General features: G+C 53.9%; 1 protein-coding gene across 1 annotated transcript in view; it reads right to left on the bottom strand.

Annotated features, from left to right (window-relative positions):
- Positions 1-13,586, bottom strand: part of ADGRA2 (adhesion G protein-coupled receptor A2) — a 116,448-nt gene that overhangs the window by 66,787 nt on the left and 36,075 nt on the right. Inside the window, exon 2 of the mRNA XM_045003455.1 lies at positions 6,579-6,650. Coding sequence (XP_044859390.1) covers positions 6,579-6,650 — 72 coding nt within the window. The remainder of the gene's footprint in view (positions 1-6,578; positions 6,651-13,586) is intronic.

Here is a 13,586-nt window from a genome sequence, read left to right on the forward strand (position 1 = left end):
CAAGGCTGATGGGTAGGAGGGGGAGTGGGACCAGGCCAGCAAACTCAGCCTTCTCTAGGAAACAAATCCTGGGTTTTCTTGCCTGGCAAATGCAAAGAAAGGGGAGCAAACTCCCATCCCTGCTAACTCCCCAGATCTCCTCCTGTCTCTGCACAGACACATCACACCACTGCTGACAGCCAAAGGGAGATCCAGGATGGGTTGGTCCTTACAGGTGCTCAGCATCTCTGAAAAAAACTGGGTGCACATTTCCACAGAGAAACACCAGCAGCCAGTCCTCCTTGGGCGCTGCCGCTTGCTCCCCTCCCCCGGTCAGACCATCCCTCTGTCCAGCTATTGAGGGCATGGGGTCAACGTGTTATCTCTGCAGCTCCGAATCAAGCCAATGAAAAACAATTACAGCCCTTGTCAAGGACAATTACTTTCCGAAGAGCACGCCGCGCTGCTTGCTGGAGTGAGTGGCAATCGGGGGGAGGGAGGGAGTGCACCGGGGTGGGAGACGGGGGGGGGGGAACGCTAAAGAGGGAGCAGCCCACCCCCCACCTCCCGACTGATGGCTCTGGGCTCCCGGCGTGATTTGAACATTCCAGAGGTGACCGGGAGGTTAATGCCGCTCCGCGCACTGGGATCAGGACGTGCTGTTTGTTCAGGGCTACAAGAAGAATGAGACTTTAAAGAGATTTTCAGCACCCAGGGGTCCAACCCAATTAGACAAGAGTTTTTCAGATTTGTACGCAAAGGGGCGGGAGGGTGGAAGAAAAGGCAGGAACTCAGAAGTCAAGTTCAAGGATTGCGGGGGACAAACATGGAGGCTGTTGACTCAGGAAATCAAATTTCCTACAAGAGGGTATATTTTCGGACCATCCTTGGCCGCGATTCCTCCCTCACTGAACGCTTTGCTTAAGGAGTCAGATCCATAAAGTACATTTTTAAACATGTTCCAGGCTGCTTTGTACCCTTATGGGAGCATGAATCCCCTCCCATTAATGAGAGCTTGGCGCCAGGATCAAGGGGAGGATATGACCCAACACTTTGAAAGTAAGTGGGTGAGGAGAATAAAACAATCTGAGATTAAAGGGACCGTGACAAATAATTTAGGCCCCAAAGTTTAAAAAAAATGACTGGGCAAAGGTAAGTATTAACAGGGGATTTCATGGTTTGTTTGTTTTTAAAAGCAGTTCATTATAAATGATGTTTGGACAAACTTCCCCTAGAGAGTTTGCAACCCAAACATCATAACACCATGCTATGCTAGCACAGGGGAGTGGGAAAAGGAAACTGACGACACAGAACGTTGCGTGCAGTGCTGAGGTAGCCATGCTGGTCCCAGGATATGAGCGAGACAAGGAAGGGGAGGGAATATCTTTTATTGGACCAACTTCTGTTGGTGGAAGGTACAAGCTTCCAAACGACAGAGTTTCTAGTCCCCGTTTTCACTGTCCAAGGTGAGTGACGTGCTGAAATCAAGTGTGGTGGTGAGGACAGTTACCGTGGAAAGAATTCTCTCTCAGTCTCAGGTGTTAGTCACGCAGATCAGGACATCTGGCTTTCACAAATAAAGTTTGGACGAGGTTTCCCAAAGCAGCCTAGGGGATTCAGGCACATCTCTTTCCTTAACTTTAACAGAAAAAATGTAACCAAAACCCCTAGGCTGCACTGACAACTTCAGCGGCAGCTTTGAATCTGGCAAGTGTCCCCATCCAAACACACTGGGGACAGGCTCAGAAAAACGGCACTGCCATTAGCTCTATAGCCTGCAGCCCAGGCCAACCTAGAAGATGCATGTTATGCTTAGAGTAGCAGGCTTAGTATTCAGGCTTAGAGTAGCGCTTGGGCCAGGCCAGGTGCTTTGCAGCCATTCAAGGGGCAGTCCCTGTCTCAAGAGGCTCAGTCTCAAAGCCTTCCTGAATCTGTGCTGATCCCACAGCTCCTCAGCTTTGTGCCACCGCACTGCCACATCTCCTGTTTATTGCAGTGGGCTCCCAGCTGCCCCCGTTCAGAAGAGAACGAATTGCTGGCAACCAAAATGAGACTGGCCTGAACAATGGGAGGTTCTCAGGCTCGGGGCCCCACCTGCTCACCCTTGACAAGGAAAACACGATACCAAGGTCAGAATTCGCACACCCACACGTGTGGCTGGATTAGCACTGCAGGGTTGGCTGAACGTTGGCTGCTGAGCTCTGCTGAAAATCTGGCCCCAGTGGCGGGCGCAGAGCACTGGGAAATGTGGCCTCACAAAAGGAGAATATAAATGTATGTGCCTGGGACACTCGTATGGGCAAACGTACTGGAAACAGCTGGAAGCCCCCCACGCTCCCCGCCTAGCAATCTCTCAGTTTCCTGCTCAGGCTGCAGCCAGTGCATACTATGGAAGATTTCTGCAGGGAAAGGCAAGCTTTGCTAGCTGCATTCACGCGAAAGTCCTGCCTGCTTTCTCCTGCTTCCCAGCACATCAGGGCCATTCCAGAAGCCCCATCCCCTGAAGGAGCAGCTGGGATCTGAGGCAGGTGCATGCCGTATAACGAGACCGTGGTTCACGTTAATAAATGCTTCCTGAGCTGGAGCTAATGAAACCCAGGCTTGCCTCAGGCCTGGCTCTCCAAGGGGAGTAACCAGCAGCACCACAGCGGAGCTGCTGAGCCTGCTGGGGAAGGGCACTTTGCCTCCGCTACGGGGATGCTCTCTTCACCAGACCCACTGTTTAGTGGCCCCTGTGAATGGGAACGGTACTAGCTGTGACAATGGCTGCAGGAAGTGTGAGCCTTCTCCCAACCTTCCTCCTCTGCCCTACGGCGGCCTGAATCCCCTCCCTCCCGGGTGTTCTCAGCCCCACACTTACAGCTTGTCACTCTTCATTAGCAGAACACACCCTGCCTCTCCCTTTCAGCAGCTCCCCACCCTGACCCTGCCTATTCCATCGCCCACCATCTCTGGGACGCTGTTCAGGCAGCAGTCGGACCATGCTAGACACTCCCTTTCACCCAGCACTGGAATGTGGGACCCGGAACTTACAGGGGTCTGTTCAGTCCTTTTACTCTACAGCCCGGTCAATAGAGTGGCCTCCGGAATTACCGATACCCACAGCCCCACTTAGAGCCTGCCTCCCGCCTTTTGCCCATGTAGCTCGGAGCACTTTGCAAAGGCGGGTGGCTATCAGCACGCCCAGACCGGAGGAGAAACGGGGCCACACAGACAGAGTTTTCCAATTCAGAAAGCCTAAAATCAGGCACCTCGGTCCTTACTGCAGCCCCTCAGTACATGTGACCCTGACACGCTGAGCGTTCACTCTCCCAGCCTCCCCACTAAGTCAGCGGGGACCATGGGTACTGCTCAGCACCTCTTCATACTTGGCCGCACGACCCCTTGACAAGCACTCTCACGGCCCCAGCTCCCTGCATGGCTATGCAGCTTTAAGACAGCCACACGCCTCCCTCCCAGCCGGCGAGTCATTAGCAGCCTTGGTGAGTGCTGCAGAGAGGACTTGGAAGCCCAGCGTGAATGGGGTATTTGTGTGCACTCCCCACCAGCTGCACAGAGGCTCAATGCATGTCACTCGGGCCTGACACAGCACAGTAGAGCTCTCTTCTATGGCCTCTCCCCCTTTCCTCCTCCACATGCCCTCTCTTCTCGCCACCCCCGGGACCCCGCTCTGCTACCTGCACTGCTTTGTTCAGCTTGCAGAATGAGCAGACCCAAACCAGGCCTTGCAGAAGCTTTTCTTTTGGAAGCTAGCAGGGTGGATGGGTGGGCGGCAGATAGTCCAGGAGGCAGGAACAGAAGTGGTGCCATGTGGGGGCTAGGGGAGGGGTTGCAGAAACTGGCACCTGGTTCAGGGCTTTGTTTTTAAGCCAAATAACCTACATTGCCCAGCAAGCGACATTTGCAAGAGCCCAGATTCCACCTCCCCAGTCCCACAGTCCGGGCACTGCTTAGTTACCCCTCCTTACTCTCTGTTACTCATTTGCACGGAAGCTAGGGAATGCCTAGGTCTTACAGACAGTACCAATTCCTGGGTGTTCTGCTACCGGCGCTGGGAAGGTACGTGGGCCCGGTGGCCTAGAGCAGGGGCAAGGTGCTTAGCCTACCCTGCCACAATTTCCCCATCCGTAAAACAGCAATGAGAATACTGGCTTCGCAATGGGGCTAGTTATCATCTGTACATCACAGAGCTCCTTGGATAAAAGCAGCAAGGGAGCATCATCTTCAACTTTCGTAGCAGTCCAACTGCTCCTGCTGCTGATTCTCCAAGTGACAATGGAACCCTCTTCCATATATGTTATACACACCCAACCTTACACCAGAGAACTCTGGACTGGCCAGAGAGCACCTCAGACATATCCCTATAGTGCATTTCATTCCCACAGGACCTCAAGGCACATGGATCTCATACCTTAGAGAAATGCAACCTCCTCTGGGGTGGGGAGTGACAACCAACAAGCTCACTGCAGTAAGAGGGAAGAAAAATGACAAAGCCCTGTTTTCGAAACTGTGCCGTGGGATCCCAAACACCCCCCTGGAATGGAGATGCAAGGCCCTGAAATCACTAAGTCCTTTTCTCCTCAGGACGAGTGATTGTTTGACTCAAACTTTGCTGTTTCCCCTTTTAGGGGCACTGCAGCCCAGCTTCCCAGCAGGGATGGAGACACATCTTTATCCCTGTCACCTCCCAGAGAGCATCCAGGCTGGGCCTTGGGGAGCACGGAGTGGATCCTCATCCACGGGACAGCCATTTACAGCACCGCTTTGGTCCAGCTCCACCAGCTACAGTCTCGCCATAGTCTGCTGGGGAACCTCAGCTCCCTCCTGGGACACGGAGCACAGGCTTCACTTTCAGTCTCACTCAATACATCAAGCTAGAGTCCCCGATTCACTGCTGGAATGCAGGAGTCCTTCAAAAAGGCAGCGTCTGGGAACAAAACCCCCTTAGTGTGCGGACCCCTCTCCTACATACCTACAGATCAAATCCATATGAGGGCCATAAATCTCCCCTTATTAAAGGCTCCCACCAGAGAGATGCCTTTCACAGAGAGATAAGAACGTGGACTTTGTTCGAGGGACAATGTCGCTTTTCATACGGGACCCCACAAATCAATGCCCCCTCAGACGCTTCCAGCCCAAACGTGGCTTTCCAATGAGCTTCTGAAGTGGAACTCATTTCCTGGAGTCCCCGAGAGAACCTCTCCCTTCGCTCCCCGAGACCGTTTTTTTCTTCTGACACCCTCCATGCCGTGCCAGAGTGGCTGCATCCTCCACCTGAATTGTTTGTTTTCCACACCCCAGGGCAGGGCTGCAAACACTGGCGGGGGGAGTCCTGGGTACGAGTATGGGGATTTAGTGCTGGTTGAAGGTGAGAGCCCGATAGCCAAGAAGCAACACAAACTTCCTCACTCTTCCCCCTCTCCCTCACGCATGCACACCGTTGGGCACCCAACTGGAGAAGTAGAGTCTGGGAGTGGCTGGGTCATTACACAAATTGAATCTATTTCCCCATGTTAAGTATCCTCACACCTTCTTGTCAACTGTCCGAAATGGGCCATCTTGATTATCACTGCAAAAGTGTTTTTTTTTCTCCTGCTGATAATAGCTCATCTTAATTAATTAGCCTCTTAGATTTGGTATGGCAACTTCCACCTTTTCATGTTCTGTATGTATATATATCTTCTTACTATATGTTCCACTCTATGCATCTGATGAAGTGGGCTGTAGCCCACGAAAGCTTATGCTCAAATAAATGTGTTTGTCTCTAAGGTGCCACAAGTACTCCTGTTCTTTTTTCAAGGAATCTGATTCTCAGTAAGTGCTGAGCATCCAGCCTCTGAAAATCAGGCCCCTTCAAGGCATCTCAAAGGTGGGTGCCAAAACCCTCCAGATGCTTTGGAAAAGCTCAGCTGATGTTCCTCACACCTGTCCTGGCGAGACCTCCTGTAGAGGACAGAGGGACAGCTATCTCCTTGGCCTCTTTGCTGAGGCTGCGAGCTGAGGGGCAGTGCAAGGCAATTGTGCTGCTAGTGTGTGCAGGGCGAATGCTGGCCTGCTCGGACCCTCCCAACTTGTGTCACACAGGCCACCACAGTGGGGATAGGGTGAACACTTTTGGTCTACTGGTTGGGCTTTAATCAGCAACCTAGAGAGGAAAGACTCTGCCCTTTGGCCACTCTTCCCCACAGCCATCCCGTACAAAGTGATTTGAGACACCAAACAAGCCAGGGACAGCACAGCGAAATCAGGCATACCCATTTTCATGTAGAAGAGGAGACAGGCCGGATGCCTTGCATGTTGACACACAGCAGCTGCTCCCCCCTGCTCCCACCAGCCAGTGATGTGGAGTTTAAGTGCAATTTCCCCCATATTTATAGCAACAATGGAAAAGCAGGTTACACTGGGTTGCGTATTTCATTTGGTTACCAAAACCCCTCCAACACCAAGCAGTTCCCCCTCCTCCCGTCACAGCAGCAAAAAACTCTCCCTTCCCCCTCCACGCCCATTTAATTTTTGCTCTGCTTTGGTCACTAATTTCCCAGTCCCTCATTAGGAGCCCAGAGCTGCTCAGAACTCACAATGGCCCGACTGGCACTTACAGCTTCTCGAGAGCACGCAGTCCGAAGAAAGAGCCATTCTTCAGCACCGTTATCTTGTTGTTACTCAAAAGCCTGTGGGGGAAAGAGAAAGGGGGAAAGGGGGGTTATTCAACCTGAGTTAAACAAGCAGCAAATGCCTGCATGACCGGCTGGGGCTAGGTGTGTGGTCCGTGGGGGGGCGGGGATGAGCTTCGTTAGCCACAGCCAGATGTAGGGGAACAGAACTGGAGATACCACAACATACGCGCAGAGATGTCACGGCTTTGTAACGTTTACAGACAGAAGGAACTATTCGATCATCTAGTCCGACCTCCTGTATCTCACAGTCCCATACGAATAGTTATGGCCTGTTAGCGGCTCTCCTCAGCAGCGCCCCAGAGCCTCAAAACTGCGACAGTACCATCGTGCAGGGAGACAGGAGTCTGAGGGAAAGAGGAGGAGCAGGGTGGGCAGGGGTGTAGGAGCACTGTGTGTGAAGGGAGTGCCAGAGTGAACTAGTGTGGGGAGAGGAGAGGCAGTGGGATGAGCCAGAGGAGGGTGGCACGAAGAAGGATTCAGACTCTGTCTCTCTCCCAGCAAAGCATGGAATCAGCAGCTCTTTCTGAGGGGGTTGAATGGGGAGGCTGGTGTGCTGGGACCAGGGGCCTGTTCCATTTACAGGAGCAGCATGGAAGGTTGCGAAGCGGGGGGGAGTGGAAGGAGGAGACACATGGGGTGGAGACCCTGGCCCCGCTGGCAGGGTAAAGCGTGGGTTGCGGGGGGTAGGAATTGGCGTCCGACAACCTCTGGGAGACCCCTACCTGACAGGTATGTGTGTGTGGGGGGGGGGAGCATGAGATTGGAAGCAGGGTCTGGATGGCCAGGCGGAGGCGCACAAACGGGGCCAGTGGGAGTGTGGAAAGGGCCGTTGGGCAGGGCAGAAGGTGGCTTTAGCAGCTGCGGCCTGGCAGGGTCAGAGGGCAGTGAAGTGGGGGCCAGAGAGAAAGCAATTGGAGCGCTGGCGGGGAGAGGAGCCCAGGGCCCTGGGCCGAACCGAAGGCGTGGGACTCTCGGTGTGTTCTGGGGCAAGAGGCAGCAGCCTGGCTGTGTTGGGAGGAGGCTGAGGGTCCCCTGAGGTTGCAGAAAGGGGCACCGGGCTCGGGAGCCTGCCAAGTCCACATGTTACACACTTCTCATTAAACAACAGAAGAAACCAGTGCTTGGGACTGTCCAAGTGCATGAGCATCCTCCACCGCAAGCAGCTCCTGGAGACAAGAGGACACGCCACCGGCTGGAGAGGCAGCCAGCGGCTGGGCTGGTCACGAGACTCCCGCTCCCTCCTTTACTCGCCTGCTACCTGCCTGGGTCTCTCTGCTGCTTTCCTGCCTTCATCCCCAACTCTGCCGGCGGCCCTCAGAACCCACCAAATCCCTCCAAGGTCTCGAAGCTCTAAGGACCCGACTAGGGACGGACACCGCGGTCACAGCCACCTCAGCGGGTGCATTTGCTACGAGAACGATTACAACATCGCCCAGCAAGTAGTGATCGTGTCCCTGAAACAGGTTAGGGCTCTGAGGCTGGCCAAGGCAGGATCAGCCTTGGACACGATTCAGAAACAGCCCACAGCTCAGAGATTATCCTGACAGGCCACTGCTAGACTCGGACTCAGCTGTTCCCAGTTCCTCTCCCCACTTCCCTCACTCCCGTCCTGCTCTGGCTCCCTGCCTCGGGGCTGCAAGGGCTCAGAAGGCCGTTCTGTACAATCAGGGAGCTGCTTGGTGGTAACGGTTTTGTCCCCTCGGTGCATCCCTGAGCGGGGCTCCGAGTCAGGATTCCAGCAGCTCCCGGGTGCAGGGCCTTTCAAGCCGCTCCGCACCGACTCTTTATCCCAAAGTAAACAGTTTAGCTGACCACAAAGGGGGCCCTCAGTCCTGCTCCGGCTGAGGAGCGGAAGCCAGCCAGGGTGAAAGGAGAGGAGGGGAAAGGAACACGCACCCACCAATTCAGCTAGCAGCTCATTAAAGCTCTTTAGCAGCAATTAGCACTTACAGATGCAGCCTATTGCCAAAAGGGCCACCAGTCAGCCACTGTGCTTTTAACTGCCTCAGCACTGAGGGTGCCCTCCCCTCGCCAGCTGCTCCAGTCTCCTTCGCCCTTTCAAGAGACCCACGGGGGCGAGATTTCCACCCACCGCAGTCAAACAGTCCCTCTGTGTGGCAAGCCCTATAAATACGAAGAGGCCTCTCCAGGGGAAGCAGCAGAATGTCACCAGCTGGGACCTTTCACAGTGGCCTGGAGAAGAGGCCCTAGGGAAGAGCCTGCACCAGCCCCTGTGGAGGAAGGGAAACAGGGCTGGTGTCTTCTGATGGGTAGATCTCTGTTCTGCAAGAGGGAACTGGAGAGCGGGGCAGGGAGAGAGGCTTAGCTGGGAAAACGCAGGCAGACACAAGCTAGTAGGACCCAAGCCCTCCACATGCACTGAGCAGAGAGGACAGGGAGACCCTGAGCAGTTGTAGGGGCCGATTGCTTGATCAACACAGGCCTCCCTCAGGCTTTGCAGAGCGATGGTGACTGCACAAGGAGTTTGCAGCCCCTTTCTCTGCAGCAGGCAGCAGCAAGGAAAGGAAGCAGCAGGAGGACAAGTCTCTCTGCCACAAGCCCTCGTGGGGATGACAGGTGGGGAGAGAGGGGCAGTTAAGGAATGCCCCCCAGTGTCAACTCTGGATCTCCCACCTCTTCACGTGGTGTTGCCTATCCCAATGGCCAGAAGCTGCCCAGAGGGGGGGTCTCTAGAGCAGCGGCTCTCCAGACTGCTGGACCCCTTTCAGGAGTCTGATATGTCTTGCGTACCCCCAAGTTTCACCTCCCTTAAAAACTACTTGCCTACAAAATCAGACATAAGAATACAAATGTGTCCCAGCTCACTATGACTGAATTGCTGACTTTCTCCTTTTTACCATATAATTACAAAATAAATCGATTGGAATATAAATATTGTCCTTTCATTTCAGTGTATAGTATACAGAGCAGTATAAACCAGTCACTGTCTGTGTGGAATTTTAGCTTGTACTGACTTTGCTAGTGCTTTCTATGTCGCCTGTTGTTAAATTAGGCAAATATCTAGCTGAGTTGACAGACCCCCTGGAAGACCCCTGCATATCCTCAGGGATACACGTACCCCTGGGTGAGAACCACGGCTCTACAGCGTCTGAGGGTTACACTTCAGCCCTGTTAGCTCCACAACGAGGCCTCGGGTCATGACCTGCCACCACTGAGCGTCCAGGAGGTGGAACTTTCCGTCTGGCTGGGACGGCTGCAATTAGGAATCAAGCGAGGAACATGGTAAGGGGAGCAGTCTGGGAGCGGGACACTCAGCACAGCCGGCCCCAGCGCCGCAGCAAGGAGAAGCTGGGCTGCCTCAGAGGAAAGCTGTGAGAAACGAGCTGCTGAGCTGGACGCCACATGTGGGGTTTGTGCAGTGCCCCCCATTTTGCCCTCCACACTCCTCAGGCTGCTCACTGGCCTGACCTGCCCCTCTGACATGGTATCACAGCCCCCGTGCAGGCCAGCATCCTCCTGGCTCTCAGAGCCCTGACTTTCCTGCTGCTGCTTGAGACAGCTCCTCACATCTGCAGTACATCAGAGGGGGAAACCTAGCCCTATAAAACCAGAGGGGGCTGACGGCTGGGAGGGGCAGCAGGCATGGAGCGTGTCAGGTCTCACACCATTAACTGGGCCTGCTCGGGCACACCAGCCAGCCAGCCCTGAAGGCCGGCGGGATACACGCAGCTGGTCAGGTCTAACAGAGGACACCCCATTGGGTTCCAGATAGGTGACAACCAGCATCAACAACTAGGTGACACTAGCATCAACTTCCTAGACATCACCATCAGCAAGGGTGCTGCACCCAACTATACACAAGGAACCCATAGGTCACCACACCCACCTCCACAGATCCAGTAGTAACCACCCCAAACACACCAATAAATCTGTTATCTACAGCCAGGCACTCAGAGACCACAGAATATGCTCCAAGGAGAAAGTCTGGGATACACACCTTGTCACACACAAAACCGCCTTCATCAAACAAGGACACTCCACCAGAGAAATAGATCACATCATGGAACAGGCCACCCAAATACCCCAAGAGAACCCACTTCAATACAGAAATCACCAAACAGCACCCCAACACATGCACATGCCAAACTGGAGTAACCCTGCAATTCTGTTCCTGTACTCCAGGGCCCCACCATGCCCTGTGCCCTCCCTGCTGCCTAGCACAGACCCCGTCTAAGCTCTCTCGGGTCAGGACAATGCTTTCCATGCTTTCTGTGAAGCCCCGAGCACACGTGGGACACTATCTAATAACAAATACTGCACAAAGTGTGCTACAAAACACGCGGAGTCCAAGTCCTTTTCCTAGAGAGCTGATGCTTGGTCAAAAAAGAAACACGGGATACCCATTTGGGAGCAGGGAAAGCAAGGAGGTGCCCTCAGTTGGGAGGCCAGTGCAGGAGGGGTTAAAGGGAGTGGGGAAGACATTTGACACATGGGAAGTGGGAGGATGTTCCCAGCATGAAGGTAAACAAGCATCTTGCTGCTTGGAGACAAACAGCTTGCACCTGACTGAGTATAAAGTTTGCCTATATTTGGGGGGGAGCCAAGAAGGGATTCGTCAACCCACGATGATGCCTACCTAATTTTCCCTGCACATCAACTCCTGCCCCAGCAGTCACGTGGAACGCGGACAGGAGCAGACCAGCTCAGACCTGGGCATTTTTCAGTTCGCTACACGGCTCACGCAGCAACACAAGGAGATCAAAATCCTTCATGATTCATCAGCCTCCAGTAACAGAGTCCCTGCCTCCCGCAGCAGCCAGGCATGCCACAGAGAGACGCCTGCGTGCCATGGGGAGGCCCGACTCTGCAGCGCAAAACAGGCACCAAGGCTAGCAGACTGACAGCTGCCTTTGAGGAGGGGCTAATAAAACAGGCCGATGTATTCCCTTACGGTCACGCGCAGGCACGAAGCACCCAAACCTGGCTAATGGTACTATCTCAAGCTGACCAGAGTGCCTAAAGGGCTTTAACGAGTTCACCCTCCCCCCTCCAGTGGTGGGCATCCTCACCCCGCAAAACAGAGCCCAGAAAGATTTAAGCAACTCCCCACGCTCACTCCCCCGGCTCCCCTCCACACAACAGGTCTGTGGCACCAGCAGGAGCAGAATCGTGGGTTCACTGGGGAATGCGTGCTGGGAATCCAACTCCGATCCCACGCAACCTTGAACAAGGTCGCTGGCTTCTACGCAGCTGAAGCAGCCGGGGCAGGACCTGCTCTGTCTGGTCGAGGAGGTGGAGGGCAGCAGAGGAAGTGGGGGACAATTAGCTGCTTAGGAAAAGCACTGCGGGCTCCAGCTGCTTGAGGGCAGGGCAGCAGCAGGCAGGGTCAGGGTTATTGCTGGGGGAGGGGATAATGGGAGCATACATAGCCCCGGCGGACTAGAAACACCACTCTCCTGTCACTGGTAACAGAGCTATAGCCCCTCTCCCCTTCTCCGTCTGGGCGAATCCCAAAGCTGGGCAGATGGGAAGAGCAGAATGGAGTTGTTTTTCATCGGGGTTCCCTCCTTTCAGTGGGTCCCCTCCTGGAACATGCCTGGCTCCTCCCTGCCTTCCACCCCATTCCACTAGGCTCCCAGAAACGTACTCCACTGTAGAGCCCGTGTCCCGCCCCGCCCCAGCATCTGCCCATCCCAGGGCTCTCCAGTGGGGCTGGAAGTTAGGGCTCCTGGGGTCTATTCCTAGCTCTGCCACACACTCATGTCATGGTTCTGGGCAAGTCACTTCACCGCTCTCTGCCTCAGTTTGCCCATCTGCAACCTAGAGGTAATGCTCACCTGTGGGCCAAGCCCTTAAAGTGCCGAGTGCCTGGAACGGAGAGTGTTCAGCACCCCTCATTAGGATTGGGCCCCAGACTCCTTGTTTATGCTCAGTTCATTTACTGCTCATAAAGCACTCTGAGTCTCTCTGATGATACATGCAGAGAAGGGCCTGCTCTTGCTGGATATGGCGCTTCAGGGCAGCCGAGGGATTCTGGGAGAGGGGAAGCCAGATTAAATTGAGCTAAATCACTGCCACAAGACACCATGGAGGCTGAGAATTTAGCAGGCTTCAAAATGGGACTAGACATTTATATGAATAACAGAATATCCAGTGATGATATAAGTAGTATAAAACAAACAGGAACCTGGGAAGGGCTACAAACCCTCCTGCTACAAGGCACGCACTAAGCTAACTAATGAGGGCTAGGAGGAAACTTCTCTGGGGCAGGATTTCTTCCTCTGAAGCATCTGGTGCTGGCCCAGGCAGACCACTGTGTACCTAAAAGGCAGCTCTACGCCCGTCAGAAATACAGGGATTGGACGTGCAATCAACAACGGGCCTAGAGTGTTTCCACCATGCATGAAAGAAACTCAGAAGACGAAGCTATGTACTTTCCCAGTAGGCTGGTCTGCGTGTGTGAGTGAGCACACATGCTTTAAAAGCAAAGGGAAAAAATGCCTCACCCTGGACTGGGAAAGCACCGTGGAGAGGCTCAGTTACCAGGGGAGGGCTTATTGATGTTTGAAGTCAGTGCTGTTTATGTAAAGGCTGTTTCTCCAGCTTGGCTGAATGGCTGCTGTGTGTGTGTGCCGGAGGCAGAGACCAGGGCACGGACTCCATTAGTTCCCCCTAAGAAAACCCAGCATGTATGTGGATGTCTCCAGATTTTGTTTGGGTTTCTCTAGCCCATTTACTGGGCCGAGGTTTGTCGGGAACTAGCAAGGCCTCTTGGGGCCCAAGTCCTCTCTTCCCAACAGTCCATCTTCTGGCCAGCAAGGCCTCTTAACAAATAAATGAAAAATAAATACAGGGGAACATTTCAGAACGAGATATATACATATACACATATACACACTCCCCCCCTACATGAGCGTGTGAGGGGGCCAACAAACATGTGGACAAGAGTGATCCAGTGGAGATAGTGTA

This window comes from Mauremys mutica, chromosome 2 (genome assembly GCF_020497125.1).
Source record: "Mauremys mutica isolate MM-2020 ecotype Southern chromosome 2, ASM2049712v1, whole genome shotgun sequence".
NCBI classification, from domain to species: domain Eukaryota; kingdom Metazoa; phylum Chordata; order Testudines; family Geoemydidae; genus Mauremys; species Mauremys mutica.